We start from the raw sequence: 20,718 nt of genomic DNA, 5'->3' as shown, positions 1-20,718 counted from the left end.
CACTGTGCAGATGAGGTGGAGAGAATGACCAGCATAGTTTCTAAGTCTTTTGATAGTCTTAGAGCACTATGTCTTTGTTCTGCCTTCCTTTAAAAATAAAGTTTCAAAACTTTATTCGTGTGAAAAAGTAGAACAGTACGCTAAACAAATGAAAACAAAATTTAATAACTCAGAAAGAAGGAGTACTGATATTTGGGTTTTATGGTCCTTTTAGCCACAATTGACAATTAACTCTAGTTGAAACTGTGTATTTGACTAACTGAAAGTGTGTGTGTGTGTGTGTGTGTGTGTGTGTGTGTGTGTATGGTCAATTACTTTTAATTTAATGTACTTGCTAAAATGTCTAAGAGTTATAATATTTTACACAGTTGTTAGAAATCTTAGTTGTACTATTAAAATTTGCAGGAATTAAACTTATGCCATAAAGAAAAGGAGAGACTGAGTGATGAACTCCTTATAAAATCAGACCTGGAAACCGTTGTTCATCAGCTTGAACAAGAAAAGCAAAGACTTAACAAAAAAATGGAAAGTTTTGCAGTTACAGGTAAAATATAAAATGTTAATAACTTAAAAAGTGATTGTGATTTCCTCCTGAGGTATTATTTTTCTTAGTAGATTTATCTTTCTTTCATTTATTTAGTAAATATTTGTGGTGTGCTTCTTACGTACCTGAAATCATACTAGGTGCTGTAAATACAGTAAACATGTTCTATCCCTCAACAACCTTACAGATTTCTTTTACATTTTGACTAGTTGGTACAGGGAACCCTGCTTGAATATTTTCCAGTAGAAATATATCCTATGAGACAGATAATAGAATTAATTAAGACTAAGAGGAAAACTGAAATAGCGAAAAATTGAAGTGCCGAATCTTTGTAAGGAAATATACTTGTTACTACCTGAAAGAACACATTCGTTCGTTCTCTCTCTCTCTCTCTCTCTCTCTCTCTATATATATATATATATATATATATATATCTCAATAGGGTAACTTTTTGCCAGGTACCAGCACTAAATGAGTTGGTTTAGGAAACACGTAAGAATTCATCAAGTCACTCATTCATTCAACAAATGTGTATGAGTCTGTTGTGTGTCAGGCTACAGTCTAAGTACTGGGATATATGATAGTAAACAAAATATACAATGTTCCTGTTCTTGTGGAGTCTTTATTTGTTCTAGTTAGACAAATTAGTAGCACATAAATGAAAAAGCCAATTTGAGATGATAAGAAGTATTAAAATGGAGGAAGATGTCCTAGAAGATTGACTGAACCAAGGTCTCAGAGACAAGACACCAGTCAGATAAAATTTGGGGCAGTTTTCCAGGCAGAGGGAATGGTAAGAGCAGAAGCCTGGTGCCTCAAACTTCCCTGTCTGTGGGGTTAATGATGGCATCTACGCAAAATATTGTTGTGAGGATTAAATGGGTTAATACATTAAAGTGCTTGGACTTGTGTATAGAAGTTTGCAGTTTACTTCCTTTCATAGCTAGCGGTGGCCTGTCATTTCAATGTGATCTTGCGGATATATGGAACTCCCTGTTTCTCTTTGTTGCAAATGCAACCCCCTGCCAAAAATCCAGGCACAGGCCAACCCAGATATTTACCCTTTATACATTTACACATGAACAATTAAGCACTGCATGTGTATGCACCAGACACGTCAATAGCACTGAAAATTAGATGTTCCTGACCCTCATCAGCACACTCAGTGATGTGTGGAAATCTTACTCTGTATTTCTTACCCCTTGAATCCCTACTCTCAGCAGGGAACATTTCAAAGGTTTTCCATTCTCAATAAGCCTGAGACTTTCATTCCACTTCCCATTCTGAGCAGGCGATCTTCAGGTTCCCTAAGAGAATGGAAGCCATCAGGGAAGCCTTCTGGCAGTTTCCTGTCCCCAGATCTTAAACTGTCCATCTTTATCTTCCTTCCTGTTACTGTGGAAGTGTGTCCCTCTTAGAAAAGGCCACTGCCTCCATCTGTTCTCTGGATCTCTAATTTTAAAACCCTGCATATTAATTGTCTCCTTTCCATAACTTTAGTCTGTACTGTTTTTGTCCTTTGAATATGCTCACCCTGATTTGTCTCCTGAGGCAAGGAAAGCAAAAGGAAAAATGAACTATTGGGACTACATCAAAATAAAAAGCTTCTGCATAGCAGAGGAGATAATCAATAAAACTAAAAGGCAACCTGTGGAATAGGAGAAGATATTTGCAAATGACAGATCTGGTAGAGTTAGTATCTAAAATATATTAAGAATTTATAAAACTCAACACCCAAAAAACAAATAATCAGGTTACAAAGTGGGTAGAAGACATGAATAGACATCTTTCCAAAAAATACATAGATGGCAAACAGACACATGAAAAGATACTCATCAGGAAAGCCTGGGTGGCTTAGTCAGTTAAGTGTCTGACTTTGGCTCAGGTCATAATCTCATGGTTCATGGGTTTGAGCTCCACATCAGGCTCTGCGCTGATGTTGTGGAGCCTGCTTGGGATTCTCTCTCTCTCTCTCTCTCTCTCTCTCTCTTTTTCAAATAAACTTTAAAAAAAAAATAAAAAGAAAAGATGCTCATCATCACTCACCATCATGAAAATGCAAATCAAAACTACAATGAGATATCATATCAAACCTGTCAGAAGGCTAAAATCAACAACACAAGAAACAACAGGTGCTGATGAGGATGTGGAGAAAGGGGAATCCTCCAGCACTGTTTGTGGGAATGTAAACTGGTACAGCCACTGTGGAAAACAGTACAGAGTTTCCTCAAACAGTTAAAAATAGAAGTACCTTATAATCCAGCAATCATACTACTAAGTATTTACTCAAAGAATACAAAAATACTCAAAGGGATACATGTACCCCGATGTTTATAGCAGCATTATTTACAGTAACCAAATTATGGAAAGAACCCAAATGCCCATCAATTGGTAAATGGATAAAGAAGAGGTGGTATATCTATACAATGGAATATAAAAGAATGAAATCTTGCTATTAACAACAACATGGATGGAGCTAGAGAGTGTTATGCTAAGTGAAATAAGTCAGAGAAAAACAAATGCCATATGATTTCATTCATATGCAGAATTTAAGAAATAAAACAAATGAGCAAAGGGAAAAAGAGAGAAAGGCAAAACAGACCTGGGTGGCTCAGTCAGAAGAGCATGTGATTCTTGATCTTGAGGTTGTGAGTTCAAGCACTATGTTGGGTGTAGAGATTACTTAAAAATAAAATCTTGAAAAAAAAGAAACAAACTGATGTTTACCAGAGCAGCGGTGGGTAGGAGAATAGGTTAAATAGGTGGTGGCGATTAAGGAGTGCACTTGTCATGATGAGCACGAGTTGATACACAAAACTTAATGATTTTTAGTAGCTTATGTTCTAAAACTTGTTGATATAATTTATTTGTACAATTTACATCCAATACTGATTTAATATTTAATTAATTTACAGAAAGAGAACTTACTCTGGAAGTTGAAAGGATGAGGCTGGAACATGGAATAAAACGTCGAGACAAGTCACCCTCTCGTTTAGATACGTTTCTGAAAGGTATAGAAGAAGAACGAGATTTTTATAAGAAAGAGCTGGAAAGACTCCAACATATAATACAGCGAAGATCTTATTCTACAAATTCTACACGTGAAAAAATTCCAATATTTAAAGCACTAGAAAAGGTAATATCTCTTTTTAAAGATGACTAACAGACAAGAGTGAATTTTTATGAACAAACTTTTCTGGTGTTATTATTGTATTAAATATAACTTTATTATTCACACTTGCTTTTTAAAAGTTTTTCTTCATTTTGATTCTTGTTTTCTTAAATGACCTATGCTGTAGGGACATTGCATTTATTAGGAAAACTACTTAAGAACAATGTATAACATACTGATTTTTGGAAATTAAGGAAAGATTGAATAGCTCATTAAGCGTGTAGGGTAAGTGCAGGGACATCTGGGCTTCCAGAAACTGGAACCAGTAATTCATGCTACTGGACATTTCCTTTCTTTCTATTCTTTACTCTTGTTATCAGCTGCATTTTCCTTCTCAGAGCAAAATGGCTTTGTCCACATGGCAGAAAACATGGCTTCAGACTGTTCCCAGCCTTGGACCAGTTAGGAAGGTGGGTCACGTTGGACACACTGGACGTCTTCCATGTTAACCATGCAGCAGGGGAGGGTGGGTGGGAGGACGTGTGGGGCGGGCCAGCCCCTTTGTCTCCTATAAGCCGCTGGTCTGAAACTGGGCACACTTAACCGTGGTTCATGGGAGATTTAAAACTGTGTGTCTCTGTTTTAGGTCTCAAGTATTTTCAGTGTTTTATGAATATAATTTGAATTCATCATCAGGTTTTTCCTTTTTTTTTTAAGCTTTGGAGCTACAGGAGTCCTGGAGGCTTATGATACTAACATTATCTACATACACACTAGATAAAATTAGGGGAAGTTGGGAGTAAAGTTAAAACTCAAAACATTTCATTTCAAATGTTTAAAAATATCAAAGCACTGTGACATATACATGAAGATAATGGGTTTAAAAAATTCATGGGGTGCCTGGGTGACTCAGTCGGTTAAGCGGCCGGCTTCGGCTCAGGTCATGATCTCACGGTTTGTGGGTTCGAGCCCCGCGTCAGGCTTTGTGCTGACAGCTAGCTCAGAGCCTGGAGCCTGCTTTGGATTTTCTGTCTCCCTCTCTCTCTCTGGCCCTCCCCTGCTCGCACTGCTGCTCTCTGTCTCTCAAAAATAAATTTAAAAAAAAATTATAAAAAATTCAGACTTGGCTGAATTTGCTTGTTTGATCTTTTTCGTGAAGATCCTGTGTCCATTGTCAAATGTTTTTAGGTTGTTTTATGGTTAGACTTTTTTTTTAACCTCATTGGCTAATGGCTGAATTTGATTTACTGGTGTCAGTAGAAACACTATGCTATGTTTGTCTGTTACAAGCAGAGGGAATTGGTGGGAAATATTGTGTAAGTTTATTTATGTGTTACTGAGTTGTTTTTTTAAGCCCCATGTATACTTAGGGCTCAGAAAAAATAAATCACTGAATTGATCACCTTTGTTGCGTAGAAGAATCTTCCACAAAATGGTTGATTAGTTTAATCAAGTATTTATTAAATAAAACTGAGTAGGAAAATATCTCAAAGCTTTTAACCTAAATACTTGATTTCATTAACTCCTTGGTAGGGATTCACAATTGAAAAATAAACGAGAGATATTGGTATTAGGAGAGACTCTTACCCCTTCAATTATTTTCTTAAGATGTTCTAGTGTTAACTGACTCAGATAAACAATTCATTTTCTAAAGTTTAGAAAGGTATTCAGAATATTTTGGAAATCTGATAATAAGTTGCAGGAATGGTAGGGAATCGTGGGTGTGTATGTGTCTGAAATGGGTGGTGGGTAAAACAAGTTGTGACTCTGGGCACTAGAGAGTGCACCTGCATCTCAATTTGGGTATTTTCAACATGTTTAGAAACTACATGGCAAACAACAAAGACCTCTCTGAAGCTGGTTTGGTACAAGCTATGAGTTTTCAACTTCTGCTTTATGACAAACTGTTAGGCACAGTTTCTTGGGATTGCAGTAACTCATGAAAAAATTGCTATTTTTAGTATCAGTGATCTTTGTCAAAAATACACCTGTTGATTCTCTGCTATCTGTAGGGTGGGCACTGCCTCCTCTTACCTTGTACTCACTATGGTTCCAGTTGTGAGGTTTGGTTGTAGTGGTAGTGGAAAGGGTTTTAGAGTTGGAGGCCTGATAGAAGTTACAACTCCACAAACTGTTTTTATGACTATGGACAAGTTCCCTCACTTCATGGAACCCCTATTTCCTCATTTACAAAATGGGGAACGTAACTCAACCTCTTGTAGAGGTTACATGAGATCATAAGGGCCCAGCATAACACCTAGTTCCTAGTAGATATTTCATCTTATTATTTGCTGATTCAAAGCACATCAGGTCTAGGTACAAAGTTAGGTTCAGTTGAGCAGATACATACTGAGTGCCAGCTATGAACTAAGCACTTGGACATGAGACAAAGAAGACATAGTTCCTGTGCTTGTAGGCTTTAGTATTTTACATGTGTGTATGAGCTTGTGTACTTGTGTGGTAGGAATGATAGAGTGGGATAAGGGAGTTATTAACAATTATTTATGAACACAAATATAAATACCTGCATATTTATGTCCATACAGGATATATTTAGAAAAGAGCTAGAGTTCTGCTTAAGAAGGCCAAATGAATGGATAACCTCAGGTCATGATCTCACGGTTCGTGGGTTTGAGCCTCACATTGGGCTCTGTGCTGACAGCTTAGAGCCTGGAGCCTGTTTCCAATTCTGTGTGTCCCTCTCTCTCTGCCGCTCCCCTGCTCATGATCTGTCTCTCTCTGTCTCTCAAAAATAAATGTTAAAAATTAAAAAAAAATAGATTGTCAAATCTTTTTTTTTTTTAAAGTCCCAACTTTCTTTATAACCAGACCCCCAGCTCCCACCTCATCCCAGATCTTCAGCTTAGCTTTGGGGGAGAAGCTGGATGAGCAGCGACACTTCTGCCAAGCCTAGAGCTCAGGGACATGTGCAGAATGAGCCCCTCACTTCTGGGCTTTTGCCCTGGCCTGCTGAATTTTGTTAGCCATGGTCATATCTGTGGTTCTAGTGCAACTGGACAATACAAGGCTCAGCTCTGCTTTGTTCTAGTGCTCAATGGCCACATCTGCAGGACTGTTAAATCTTTATTCACAGAATTCTCCTTTTCTAAAATCTGTATAAATCACCTCTGTTTTGTAAGATTTTTATGTAGATATGGTTAGATTACAGATTTTCTCTTACAGTTATCTAAGCCTTAATTAAGTCCTCAAACCCTAACCTGCTTTAGTCCTGTAAAACGTCTCTTAAAGTGTCCAGATGACTAACCTCACCCATTATGCCTTGATTTTGCTTGCTTAACCAAAAGGATAACTTATTTCCAAGTGGCAGGTTAGGGGTACTTAGAGATACCAAGTCTACATTGGACATGGTTATGTGCACAGTAGATAGTGAATAACATAGATCAGAATGCTTTCCAGGGTACCAGATTATCAGATTATATCTACCTGGGGCTTCTGCAATGAGTACTTTAAAGCTAAGATATCTTATGATTCCAAGTCGACATTTACCACCTTTATTTTCCACTATAGTTGTGAAGATAGCACGTCTTTTGAATTGGACTAGAATAATAGGCATAATTCTGTTTTAGAAATGTTGGAAGTAGTTGCTTATTTAATTAACATCCTTAATGTATACTCCCAGTAGAAATATTTATATTTATCTCATTGCAAAAATAGACCTCACATAGGTTGTGGCTGGAACAGGTGGGGAGGTTGGTGTGGCCGGGAAACTGATATTAGAGTCAATAAAAAAAAAACAACACTGAGGAATGTGCTAGGCTATAATAGTTAACTTGCAGTGGGTGAGCAGACACACACATACCCTCCTACTCCCTCCCCTGGAGTGGGTTGTAATCTGGTGGTTCCCAATAGTTAGCGTCCACGAGAATCACGTGGAGGGCTTGATAAGCCATAGTTCCTGGGCCCTGTGCCCACAGTTTCTGATTTAGTCTGTCTGGGGTGGGCCTACAGAACTTGCACATCTAACAAGTTCCTAGTTACTAACTATTATAAACAACTCCAGGAGAAGGACAGTTGAGGCCTCTGATGAGATCCGATCATGTGGTATCATTGGGAGTGGGCATTTGAAGGCCAGGAGATTTGCCCCAATACTGCCTGCACTCTCATCTCCTGTTCTCATTGTGGATAAAAAATTGTGTTCTTTTTATCTGGTAGCATTATTTAGTCACTGTCATTACCAGCATCCTGTGACAACCATATGGTGATAATTATAACAAATGATAACTTCTGTTTTTAAATTGTATTTCAGGGTGATTACAACTCCGAAATTCATCTGATCATAAGAGAAAGAGATGAACTTCAGCATATGCTGGAAAGATTTGAAAGACGTATGGAGGATATACAGTCCAATGTTAAATTATTGACAGCAGAAAGAGATAAACTAAGTGTCTTATATAATGAAGTAAGAAATTGATTAAGCCAACAAATTATATAGAATAGTTTAACTATAAGGGAACCAGTATAAATCTTTTAAATTACTGTAATATATGGACCTTGTGATACTCCATAATTAGAATTATCTATTATTATCATCCTTTACCTAAAGCAAATATATCTATTATTTTTTTATATTCTTCCTCTTGTCTAGTCTGTGTGTCAGGTCTGTTAGAGATAATCTCTTCTAAAATTACTGGAACAGGTCTTAGCCTTACTCTGAGCCAAGTTTATCCTTGGGATTCAGATGTGTTAGTAGTCTGTCAAACAGTGGGTAGCTTTCATGATTCGGTATATTTGTTCCATACCAATTTCTCAGGAAATTCCATTGAGAGAGAAAGAAGAAAATATAAGTTAAAAGGTTAAGTTGAACTGTTTTTGGAATCTGCAGTTACAAATTGATTCATTTCTGGGCTTTCCCCACTGTTGGCTTGGAGTTTAGCTTTCTTGGGTCTGCTTACTTAATTACTAATTGTCCATCTGCTGTCTGGTTTCCAAAATTCTGTAGCTTGCATTTCCCCTGAATCTCTTTGTCTTTTTGGGTTTTGTTGTTGTTGTTGTTATTTTTATCCCTGTATTCATTTTGTTTAGATTTGGGAAGAGAGCAAAGGTAGCATGTGTTTAGTTTGCCTTTTTTTAATTTTTTTTCACATGGGAGCATATCCAAAGCATTTCTTATTTATAAATATCTTTTAATTCTTTAAGGCTCAGGAACAGTTACATGCACTAAGACAAGAATCAACCCAAACCACAGTCTCCCATAATTTTATTAGTCTTATGGAAAAGGAAAAAGAACTTGCATTATCTGACTTAAGAAGGATTGTGGCAGAAAAAGAAGCTTTAAAAGAAAAATTTAAAGTAAGTAATAAGATCGACTTATTTTTGAAAGGGAATTTATAGAGAAAATAGAGATCTTTATAGATATATTTTCCTGTAAAGTGATTATTTAGAATGTACAGCTAGATTAGGGAGCTGGCAAACAATGACACATGAGCCAAATCCAGACCATTGTGTTTTTGTATGACCATGTGCTAAGAATGATTTTTACATTTTTAAGTCCTATAAAAAGGATTTCATAACACACAAAAACTATGAAATTCAAATGTCATTACTGGTCAGTGTTGGTGGAATACCACGCTCATCCGTTTACCATGGTATTCTGTGTGGCTTCTCTTGTGCTGCAGTGCAGAGTTGAGTATTGCAGCAGAAACCGGCTCACAAAGCCTAAAATATTTGTTATCTGGTTCTTTACAGGAAATTTCCTACCTCTGATCTCAATAGGAAGTTCCTCATGTGGAGGGGCATTTTCTTGTCGTCGTTGTTGTTAAAAGACTTTATTGAGGGGGCGCCTGGGTGGCTCAGTCGGTTAAGCCTCTGACTTCGGCTCAGGTCAGATCTCAGGTTCGTGGGTTCAAGCCCCGCATCAGGCTCTGTGCTGACAGCTAGCTCAGAGCCTGGAGCTGCTTCCGGTTCTGTGTCTCCTTCTCTCTCTGCCCCTCCCCCTCTCATGCTCTGTCTCTCTCTGTATCAAAAATAAATAAAACATTAAGAAAAAAATTAAAAAAAAAAACTTTATTGAGATACTCACATGCCATTCAGTTCACCCATTTAAAGTGTACAAATCAGTGGTTTTGTATATTCACAGACTTGTTCAGCCTATCACCACAGTCAATTTTAGAGCATTTTCATTACGTCGAAAAGAAACACTGAACCCATTAGCAACCATTCTCCATTTCCCCCCAGCCTCTTCGGGCCTAGGTAATCACAAAGCTACTTTCTGAACCTGTAGATTTGCCTACTCTGAACATTTCATATAAATTGAATCATTCAGTATGTGGTTTTTTTATCTTATGGTTTCTTTCACTTTGCATAATGTTTTCAAGTTCATCCATGTAGTATACATTTTAATACTTTATTCCTTTTTATTATGGAATAATATTCCATTGTATGGATAGACAACATTTTAATTTTCATTTGTGTGGTTTCTACTTTTTAAGCTATTTTGAATAATGATGCTGTGAACATCCATGTACAACTTTTTGTTTATGTAGGTTTTCATTTAATCTTAGGTATATACCTAGGTTAATATGATAACCATAACAATTTGAGCAACTGCTAGGCTGTTTTCCAAAGCAACTGTAACATTTATATTCCCACCAACATTGTATAAGAGTTCTAATTTCTCCATATCCTCACCAACACATGTTATTATTTGTCTTCTTTATTATCATCATGCTGGTGGGTATAGAGTAGTATCCGTTGTGGTCTTGATTTGCATTTCCTTGATAGCTAATAATTTCAGGCATCTTTTCATGTGCTTATTTAGCCATTTGTATGTCATCTTTGAAGAAATGTCTATTCATTGCTTTGTTCATTTTTACATAGGGTTATTGTGTCATTATTATTGACACAATAATACTGTAAGAGTATTTTACATATTCTTAGTACAAGCCCCTTATCAGATATATGATTTGCAACCCCATTCTGTGGGTTGCCTTTTCATTTTCTTAATGGTGTCCTTTAAAGCACAAGAGTTTTTAATTTTGATAGAGTCCATGTGAAAAATACATGTATGTATTTTTTCTTTTGTTGTTTGTGCTTTTGACATCCTATTTAGACACAGTATTTTATGTTTTCTTTTATTATCTCCAAAAAATATGTTAATGTACATAAAGCACTTGATAGAGTTCGGAATATTACAAGAACTCAACATAGCTATTATTGTTAGTATTATGGACTGTGTAGTTTACTTTTAGTAGGTATTATTGAATTAATGCTTAGAAATCAGTACCTAAAGTTAGGAATGAGGACATTTAAAGCATTATAATGGTAGTCTTTATGTCATACATTTTCAGTTAAAATTTTACCCCAACAGAATACTTTTAATTGGGATCTTTTGGAATACTGCCTTCCAGAATGTGCTTTCTTATAAAAATAAGTGTTAAAATTACCAAATGGAAAACTTCTGTGCAATATGGCAACTTTTAGCACAAGCTACTGATTTATTCTTTCCATATTTGTTGAAAGGACCAAGGAATGTAAAAACAGGATTAAAAAATGCAGTAGTACTAAAAGCTCAGAAAAAGTGATATTCATATTACCAGAATCTTTCTAGATTGTAGGAGGCAGGATTTACGATTTTACACTAGGTCTTTTACTTAAAACTAACCATCTCAATCCTTAACGCTTCGTCTTGTATTTCCTGTTATTCCGTCACCCACCCAGATGTCAAACTAGGCCTCATCACGGACCCCTCTCTCCCTTAAAGCTCCCTCAATCAATCATCAAGTCCTGTTTGTGCTACCTCTTAAGTAGTATTTAACATTTATTAAGCCCTTTTCATGTGGGAGGCTCTGTTCTAAATTTTTTTTTTAATGTTTTATTTATTTTTGAGAGAGAAACAGCATGAGCAAGGGAGAGTCAGAGAGAGAGGGAGACACAGAATCTGAAGTAAGGCTCCAGGCTCTGAGCTAGCTGTCAGCACAGAGCCTGACGCAGGGCCCGAACCCATGAACCATGAGATCATGACCTAAGCCGAAGCTGGACACTCAGCTGACTGAGCCACCCAGGCGCCCCAGGAGGTTCTGTTCTAAGTGCATTTTACATGCCCTCTCTTAGTAAATCTTCATAATTGCCTTTACAGATAGGTAATGCTTACAGATGTGGTCTCTGAGTTACGATGAGTTTAAATAATTTGTCCAAGATCACCTAACTATGAGGTCACGTGGAGTCTGGCTCCTGAGCTCACATTAGTTTCTCTCAAATCTGTCTACTTCTTTCCATTACTCCTCTGCCATCCTGATCTGGCCATTATTCTCTCTCAGCTGTATTTATGTATTAGCAACCTCTCAAATCTGTATTTTACACTGAAGTTAGAGTCATCTTTCAGAGATACAAATCTAATCACATCACTTCCTATTTAAAATCTATTAACTGTTTTCAAAGACTTCAGTGACTGGCTTTTGCCTACTTCAAGGTCTGGACTTCTTTTCCCCAAAGTTATCTCCCCCATTTCCCACCCCTCATTTTCAGACTCCAAGCTTAATGGACTTCTTTTTGCCCCCAGGTTTCTACATAGGCTATTGAAAAATCATTCACCTCTTTGAGTGCCCTCACCTGGCTAATTCCAGTTCATCCTTTAGAGCCAGGTTAAACATTATTTCCTCAAGGAAGTGAACTTTAGGCTCCAGATTTCCTTTTGCTATAAAGTTCCTTTTCCTAGCAGAATATTCATGATTTTATATACTGTCTTGTTTAAGGTTTGTCTTTTCTACTAGGCTTTGGTAACTGTGATGTCAGAGGATTTATCCATTTTACTCACTATGTATTCCTAATGCCTTGCTTGGTGCTTGGTATATAGTAGGTACTCAGTACTGGTTAAATGATTTAATAAACGAAAAATGAATAAAGCACAGTGACCCTTCCAACCAGTTATGTCATCCAAACATCGGGTGTCTGTTTGTTTTTAACGAGTAACATGGATAGAACTATGAATCCACACTAGAAAAATTCTCAGAGAACACCAACTTATATCACTTGTCCTACACTTAGCATCAGCAATAGTTGGATAAGGCAACATAACCATAGAAATAGTACTTGTTTACATTGTTGACCAGCCCATTGTTGAAATTCTGATCTCTTGCATGGCCCTGTAGTATTCTGTTCCTTTGTCTTTATGATTTATTCTTTGCACTCTGTTCCTCTGACATCCCTTATTAGGGCATACTCCTGATCTTACTTAACTTGCTGGGGTTTTTTCCTTTATAGTTGTGCTAATGGACTGATGTATATAAATCTTTAAAAACAAATCCATACCATTCTGTATCTTTTGTTACAATTACACATGGAGGTAGAATATAAAAGATAAGAAACTCCTGTCCCTCTTTTTTTCAACCCAAAGCATTATGGAAAATGTCTAATGATTTTCTTTCTAAAACATTTCCATGTTATAATACAAATAGAATAGTGCTGTAGACTTGTTTACTCTGGTAATTTTGTTACCTGACATGAATGAACATCTTCTATAAAATTGTTTTTCAGAATCTCCAGGAAATGAGTATTTTTGAAAAATCAAAATTAGAGAAAACTATTGAACATTTGACCCGTGTTAACCATCAGGTAATTATCAAACTGGATTTGGGGTATATTGTCTGAATAGCTATTTTGTTATAGTTTCAACATACTGTACTATCTGCGCCCCTATACTGTATGTTTTTGAAATAACAAAGTAGTGGGGCACCTGGGTGGCTCAATTGGTTAAGTGTCTGACTTTGGCTCAGGTCATGATCTCACAGTTCGTGAGTTCGAGCCCCACCTTGGGGGCTCTGCTGTCAGTGCAGAGTCCACTTCAGATCCTTTGTATCCCCCTCTCTCTCTGCCCTTCCCCACTGGTTGCTCTTGCTAGCTTTCTCTCTCTCAAATAAACATTAAAATAAAAGATAAAATTACAAAATGGTATGCTAGAGATGCTATATAACAGTTATTTGGAATGTGTACTCTGATGCTGACTACTTGGGTTCATATCCATCTCTGTTACCTATGACCCGTAGGTAAGCTACTCAAATTTTCCATCCCTCGGTTTCTTTATTTGTAAAGTGGGAATGGTGCTAGTACTTTTTGTGAAGATTAAATGAGTTAATGTATGTCAAGAACTTAGAAGAATCACTGGCGTGTTTTAAGCCTTCAGTAGATATTAGTTATGATTGTTGTTTTGTTCTTTATGATTATTGATGTAATGTTCTTTTTTAAAAAATCATTATACAGACATGGAGGAAAAAATGAAATTTATTTTCATTCCTTATTGCTTTCTCTATATATAGAATATTTTTAATAAATTGACATGTATTCTGGCAGTCTTTTTTTTCTTTTGGTATTTCATTTTGACGAATTTACTCTGTCTTCACTGTTTTTATTTACCATCTCTACTAATTCTGTCATCTGTTTCTATCAACTTTGGGTCAGTTGGTTTGGGTTGTTTTTTTTTGTTTCGTTGTTTTTTGTTTTTGTTTTTGTTTTTTTTGCCTCGTCATGGGTTATATTTTTTTGATTCTTTGCATTCCTGGTAACTATATATGTCAGATGTTGTGAATTTTACCTTCTTGGTAGATTCCTGTAAATATTTTTGAGGTTTGTTCTTGGATATAGTTACATAGATGAAAGTAGCTTGAGCCTTTTCAGTTTTGCTTTTAAGCGTCATTAGTTGGGACCAGAGTAGCATTTAGTCCTGGATTAATTTGTTCCACTACTGGGACAAAACCATTTTGAGTACACCATTTTGAGTATTGCCCCATGAACTATGAGGTTTTCAAATGATTTATGGGAATGGGAATTATTCCAGGCCTACATAAACCCTGAGTATTATTCCTTTAACTTTTCGACGGTATTTTTCTCTGGCCTTGGGTAGCTTCCTCTGTTGAACTCTGCACTCAGGGAGTACCTTTAAAAGATCTCTGAAGCTTTCAGTCTCTGTAGCTCTCCTCCAGTATATGCTCTGCAAACCCTAACTGCTTTGGCCTCCCTTGACTCTCAGTCTTGTCTTCTGAACTTAGGGGGGGAACAGCCAGCCTTCACCTGAGTTCCTTTCCCTGTGCCACAGCCTGGATTTTCTTGAAGCAGTAAGCTCATAGGGCTCATATCATTTGTTTCTTGTCCCTCAAGGGTCACTGTCCATCATTGCCTGATGTTCAGTATCTGGAAAATCATTGTTTCATGTATCTTGTCCAATTTTTAATTAGTTCAGATGGAAGGGTCCCTGTCACTCCAGCTTGCCCAGAAGCTGAAAGTAGTGAAAATTAATGAACTGAAAAATAGATGATCTGAAGTACTAGAAGTCATTGGATTGGAAAGAGATTGGGATATAGAAAATGTAAAGTAAGTTAAAGCCTTAGAGAATAAAGTGAGAAACTCTCACATGTATATAGTCAAAATTGTAGGAAAATGATAGAATGTGAGATAGGTAGTATTTGAAAAGATGACGACTGATAATTTTCTAGGTATTTTTAAAACATAGGAATCCTCGGATTCCAGATGGACAGTGAATACTGGGAGATGACAAATCCCAAAGAAGATAAATAAAAAGAAAATCCATACCATTTTAATAGAGATAAGCAGTATAAGATACTTATGTATGAATTTGCAGGACCTTTATAAAGAATATTGTACAACCTTTTTGAGAGACATTAAAGAAGACTTAAATAAGTGGAGAGCTGTATCGAATTTATAAAAAGAATGTAAATTCTCTTCAAATTGATCTATAGGATTGATGTAATTTCAGCTGAAATCTTAAGGTGGCGCGCACATGCGCAAGCACGCGTGTGTGAAAATGGACAATAGATTTTAAATTTTATGTGGAAACATAGCTAAAAATCACAAAGAGATTATTTAAAGAAGACCATGGGTGGGACTTATCCTACCAGTATGAAGCCTTTGGGGTCAGTAATTAATATAGAGTGGTAGATCACCAGGATTAAAAGGGAATGCTAAAATCCAGTAGATAGTAAACCCACAAATATATGAAAACTTGATATATTAAGGACTCAGATCAATGGGAAAAGGAAGGATTATTCAGTAATTGTTTCTGGGACACTTGGCTATTCATGTTATATATATATTAAAAAAGAATTAGAGGGTGCCTGGGTGGCTCAATCAGTTAAGTGTTGATTCTGGATTTCAGCTCAGGTTGTGATCTCATGGTTTGTGGGATTGAGTCCCACTTGGGGCATGCTGACAACACAGAGCCTGCTTGGGATTTTCTGTCTTCCTCTCTCTCTACCCCTCCACTGCTCACATACATGTGCTCTCTCTCAAAAATAAATAAACTTAAAAAAAAAAAAAAAGGAATTGCATCCTATCTCAAATATCTATACCCAAAAATCAGTTTAAGTTTACTTGAAATTTTGAATGTTCAAAAAATAGTGACGAGTTTTGAAAGAAAATACAGGAGAAAATCTTTTTGATGTTGGGGAAATAACAATAACAGTAATCATTTATATAGCATTTACTGTGGCACTTTGTTAACATTTTATGTAATTTTAATTCTGATAATCATAGGAAGTAAATGCTAATGTTATTTTTACTTCATAAAGAAACTGAGGCAGAGAGGAAGTTTGCCTAACATCACACAACCAGCAAGGGTCTGCTGCCAGAATGTATGCTTCTAAACACAAATGAAAGAAACCAGATAAATGGGGCCACATTGACAAGAACTTCTTTGTTCACCAAATAGCTATAAATTGAAAAGACAATCCACTGAGAGAAATGTACCGTACATTTAACCTAAAAAAAAAACTCAACAGAAGACATGAATTGACACTTTATGGCAGAAGAAATTACAAATGGTTAATAAACATAAAAGGGGTTCTAGCTCAGTAATAGAAGAAATACAAACTAAAACATAGTGAAAACACTTTACATCTATGAGAAAATTATATCACATCAGAAATTAACAAGGTATAACACTTTAATAAATATATGTAGTGTCAGAAAGTACAAACTGGTACCCCTTTAAAGGATATTTTGGCACTATCTAGCAAAGGCATATTCTTTGGTCCAGCAAATTCATTTCTACACATGAACCCTGCTTGGAGGTCAGCGAACTGTGGCCCCCAAACAATTGTGGCCTCTAATCTGTCTTTGTAATAAAGTTTTTATTAGAACACAGCCATGTTCATTTGTTACACATTGCTGGTAGCTGTTTTTATATTATAACGGAGTAATGGCAGCAGACCATAGGGCTCACAAAGCCTAAAATAATTAACTCCCTGGTAGAAAACAAAAAACAATCTTGAAGTCAGTTTTGAGGAAAATAGATAAATAGAGGAAGTCAGTTTTGAGGAAAATAGATAAATGGGGGTAGTATTTCATACAGTGAAGTATTACAAAGCAGTGAAAATGAATAATTGCTGCAAACATCAGTGTGCATGAATCTTAAAAATATAATGTTAAAGAACATACAGTATGTTCAAAATATATAAACCTTAGGGGGCCTGGGTGGCTCAGTTGGTTACACATCCAACTTTGGTTTGATGATGATCTCATGGTTCATGAGTTCTAGCCTCACATTGGGCTCACTGCTGTCAGTGTGAAGCCTGCTTGGGATTCTCTTGCCCCCTCTCTCTGCCCTTCCTCCCCTCATCAAAAATAAATAAACATTAAAATATATATATATACACATATATACATCCACACACCTAAATTATATATTGTTTAGGAATCCATACTGTTCACAAGTAGTTTAAAGGTTCAGGTAATATATTTTTATGCCAGATAATATAATAGATACACAAATGTTCTTTTTTTATTCTTTATACTATACATGGGCTCTTGTTTGTACAAGGAATTTTGAAATATTTTTAATGCAAAAAAAGACCACAAAAAAGTTTACTTTCCTACGTCTTTATCCCCAAAACTACCACTCACAACCTCTAACTCCAGTTGTTTACCTCCTTGTTTCTAAATAATGTACTTGTGATTGCTCAGTCTTACTTTATTGATTTAAGATTATTTAATGAATTTCTGTGATATTAGGTGATGACTTAGCACTCTTCCCTTTTTCTTCCCCAATTACTTCAAACATAATTTTATTACATAATATACTTACTTTAGTAGTTACTGTCTATATTATATGACTAATAATGACTCATGGGTTAGCCAAATGGGATAACTCTTTTCTGTTACATATCTTTTTTCCTGGAGTTAATTATTGCTTTTGTTTTGTTTCATTTTGCTTTTTGTTACTTTTCTGTCTTCATTAAACCCATTGCTAATTTTTGTTAGGAACTCCAACCTCTACCACATGCCTTTCAATATTTTTTGAATATTCAAACCCATCAGTTCTGTTGTTTCCCACTGAAGATTTTCCATATTGAGCTTTCTGTCTTCTTGTTCAGTTGTAAACTATGTATTTTTCTTAAGGATTTCCCTGTCTTTCTCCTATATTGAGTCTCATATTTTCTTTCTCAGTTTTTCCCTTTATTTTGCTATAGCACATTCTCCAGTTTCCTGGAAAAGAATACATGGGAGGAGATTTTTTTGGTACATTACTTGTCTGAGAATGTCTTTATTCACATTTCATAATTGATCTGTGATTCAGCTTAGGTATATGGAAATTTAGATTTGAAAATTATTTTCACTAAAAATTTTGAATACTGTTTTCTGTTTTAACTTTCTTTGAGATGTCTGCTACTCTTCTGTTTCCTACATGACATGTTTTGACCTTTTTTTTTTTAATTTTTTGTTGTTTATTTTTTGAGACAGAGACAGAGCACAAGCAGGGGAGGGGCAGAGGGAGAGGGAGACACAGAATCTGAAACAGGTTTCAGGCTCTGAGCTATTAGCACAGAACCCTATGCGGAGCTTGAACCCATGAACCACGAGATCATAATCTGAGTCGAAGCCACCCAGACGCCCCAACATGTTTTTATCTCTGAAAAGTAGAATTTTCTCCTTACCTCGTGTTTTTAATTTCTTGGGTAATTTACTATACTATTATATTTTCTCTCTCTGGAACATTGTTTTGTTTTTGTTCTTGTTTTTATTTTTTTAAGTAAGCTGTATGCCCAACATGGGGCTTGAACCCTTGACCCCCAGATCAAAAGTCACATGCTCTACCTACTGAGGTGGCCTGGTGTCGCTCTGGAACTTTTATTAGTTGGTTTTGGACCTCCTAAAGAGACCTGAGGTTCTTATCCTTTCTCCCTTATTTTCATATTGACTTTTTATTCTTTCTGGGACATTTCCTCAACTTTATCTTCTAAGTCTTCTATTGATTTATTTTAAAATTTATATTTTTGCTTCCCAAGAAGAATTTCTAGAAAGAGGTGGGAGGAACTCTGGTGTGTGATGGTCCCAGTATAGATTTTTAGCCAGTCTCCATGTTCAATTCTCTTCCTCACCCCAGCCCACCACTTGCTGCCTTCATGTGTTGCATTTCTTCAGGGCAAATCAGCTAGTTGATTTGACCTACTCTGGTCACTTTAGATCAGTGTTTCTCACCTGGGGTCAGTTCCACCTCCTAGGAGATATTTGGCAATATCTGGAAAATTTGCAGTTGACACAACTAGGGAAGAAGGTGCTTCTCATACCTGGAAATACTGCTAGAAGGCCTCACCTACTCAGAAGCCTGGAATGCTGCTAAACATTCTATATGCACAACGCACAGGTCGGCCCCTTCAGCAAAGGATTACCTGGCTCCAAATAGTAGTTACTAGTTTCAGAAACTTTGCTTTAGGTTATAGCCTTCTTCCGCTCTGAGTCCTTATTCTATCTACTCTTTGTCTTCCACAAGTTATTGAAGTCATTCATCCACTCTTGTTTTCCTTCTTGTTCTCTATGCCCTTATGAGTGTATAACTTTTATTCCTTTACTGTCATTTTAGCACTGTTTCCAGATAGAGGGGCTATCAAATATGTGTGGTTTTCACTGGAAGACTTCTATTTATTACAAATATTTCTTAATTTTGAGTTTTAGATCATTATTCCATTTAGAATTTATTTTTATATGTAAAATAAAATAGAAATCTAGCTGGTTTTTTCCTCCAATGAGTGGCTCTTCTTTTTTTTTTTTTAACATATGCAATTATTTTCCATGATTTACAATACAGTAGTTACAATGACACTCCAAACAGAAAAGTAAAAAATCAAAACCCCAACTTCTATTCATGTAAATAGACTTATACAGAAATTAGAAGGTTAAGTAACAACTAGTTAATCACCTAATTTCACAGCTATCTGAAGTGGCAATTGTTACATAGCAGCTTATCTATGATACATTCAAGATAAATGATACAATTTATTACTTGCCCATAAGCTAAAACACAGCCTGCTTAATACCTTTCCTTAAATTCCACCTCTATACTACAATATACTTGAGGTCCATGCAAAAAAGTAGCTACCTTTTATATAGGAAATGGATGATTAAGTCTTTGGTGCTGTAAAAGCAACTTCATTTAAACATAACCACCGGGGCGCCTGGGTGGCTCAGTTGGTTAACCCTCTGACTTCGGCTCAGGTCAGATCTCACGTTCGTGGGTTCGAGCCCCGCATCAGGCTCTGTGCTGACAGCCAGCTCAGAGCCTGGAGCCTGCTTCCGGTTCTGCGTCTCCTTCTCTCTCTGCTCCACCCCCCTCATGCTCTGACTCTCTCTGTATCAAAAATAAATAAAAACTTAAAAAAAAAGAAAAAAAAATAAACATAACCACCCGTACCACCAAAAAAAGAAGAGAAAAAAAAAAGTAAAGAAAATAATAAGGGAAAAACCCAAGACACACTTCCTAGGAGGAAAAAAAAAACATGTTATTTCTGTCCCTGACGGAACGTATTAAATAAGCAAACACCACCAATAAGCAAAACAAGTATTACAATGCAAAAATATTTAAAAAAAGAAAACCCTCTCACATGCATAAATGAAAGATTGCACACAAAGAACTCACATCTTTTCAAGCTTCAATAGTAAATATTCTGCTACTATATATTAAATACTGCATGGTTTGCCCAAGCTAAGATGAAACCACATCATGAATCAATAAGCATTTTGCATTTTCTTTCATTATCTACTCAAAGTCATGCCTACTGCACCTCTAAACATTTCATTAAATCCAATTATACAGCAAACA

General features: G+C 36.2%; 1 protein-coding gene across 3 annotated transcripts in view; it reads left to right on the top strand.

Moving 5' to 3' along the window:
- CEP135 (centrosomal protein 135) overlaps positions 1 to 20,718 on the top strand; it is a 64,830-nt gene that overhangs the window by 19,882 nt on the left and 24,230 nt on the right. Inside the window, exons 9-14 of one of the 3 annotated variants that reach the window (XM_029945627.1) lie at positions 406 to 544; positions 3,460 to 3,680; positions 4,055 to 4,126; positions 7,924 to 8,076; positions 8,814 to 8,966; positions 13,149 to 13,226. In XM_029945627.1, the coding sequence (XP_029801487.1) occupies positions 406 to 544; positions 3,460 to 3,680; positions 4,055 to 4,126; positions 7,924 to 8,076; positions 8,814 to 8,966; positions 13,149 to 13,226 (816 nt within the window). Of the gene's footprint in view, positions 1 to 405; positions 545 to 3,459; positions 3,681 to 4,036; positions 4,127 to 7,923; positions 8,077 to 8,813; positions 8,967 to 13,148; positions 13,227 to 20,718 lie in introns of all 3 variants that reach the window. The other 2 variants (XM_029945635.1, XM_029945640.1) reach the window with 2 other exon arrangements.

The sequence above is a fragment of the Suricata suricatta genome, chromosome 1 (genome assembly GCF_006229205.1).
Source record: "Suricata suricatta isolate VVHF042 chromosome 1, meerkat_22Aug2017_6uvM2_HiC, whole genome shotgun sequence".
Lineage (NCBI taxonomy): Eukaryota > Metazoa > Chordata > Mammalia > Carnivora > Herpestidae > Suricata > Suricata suricatta.
Note: the sequence above shows the minus strand (reverse complement) of the source record. Positions and strands in the feature narration are given on the sequence as shown.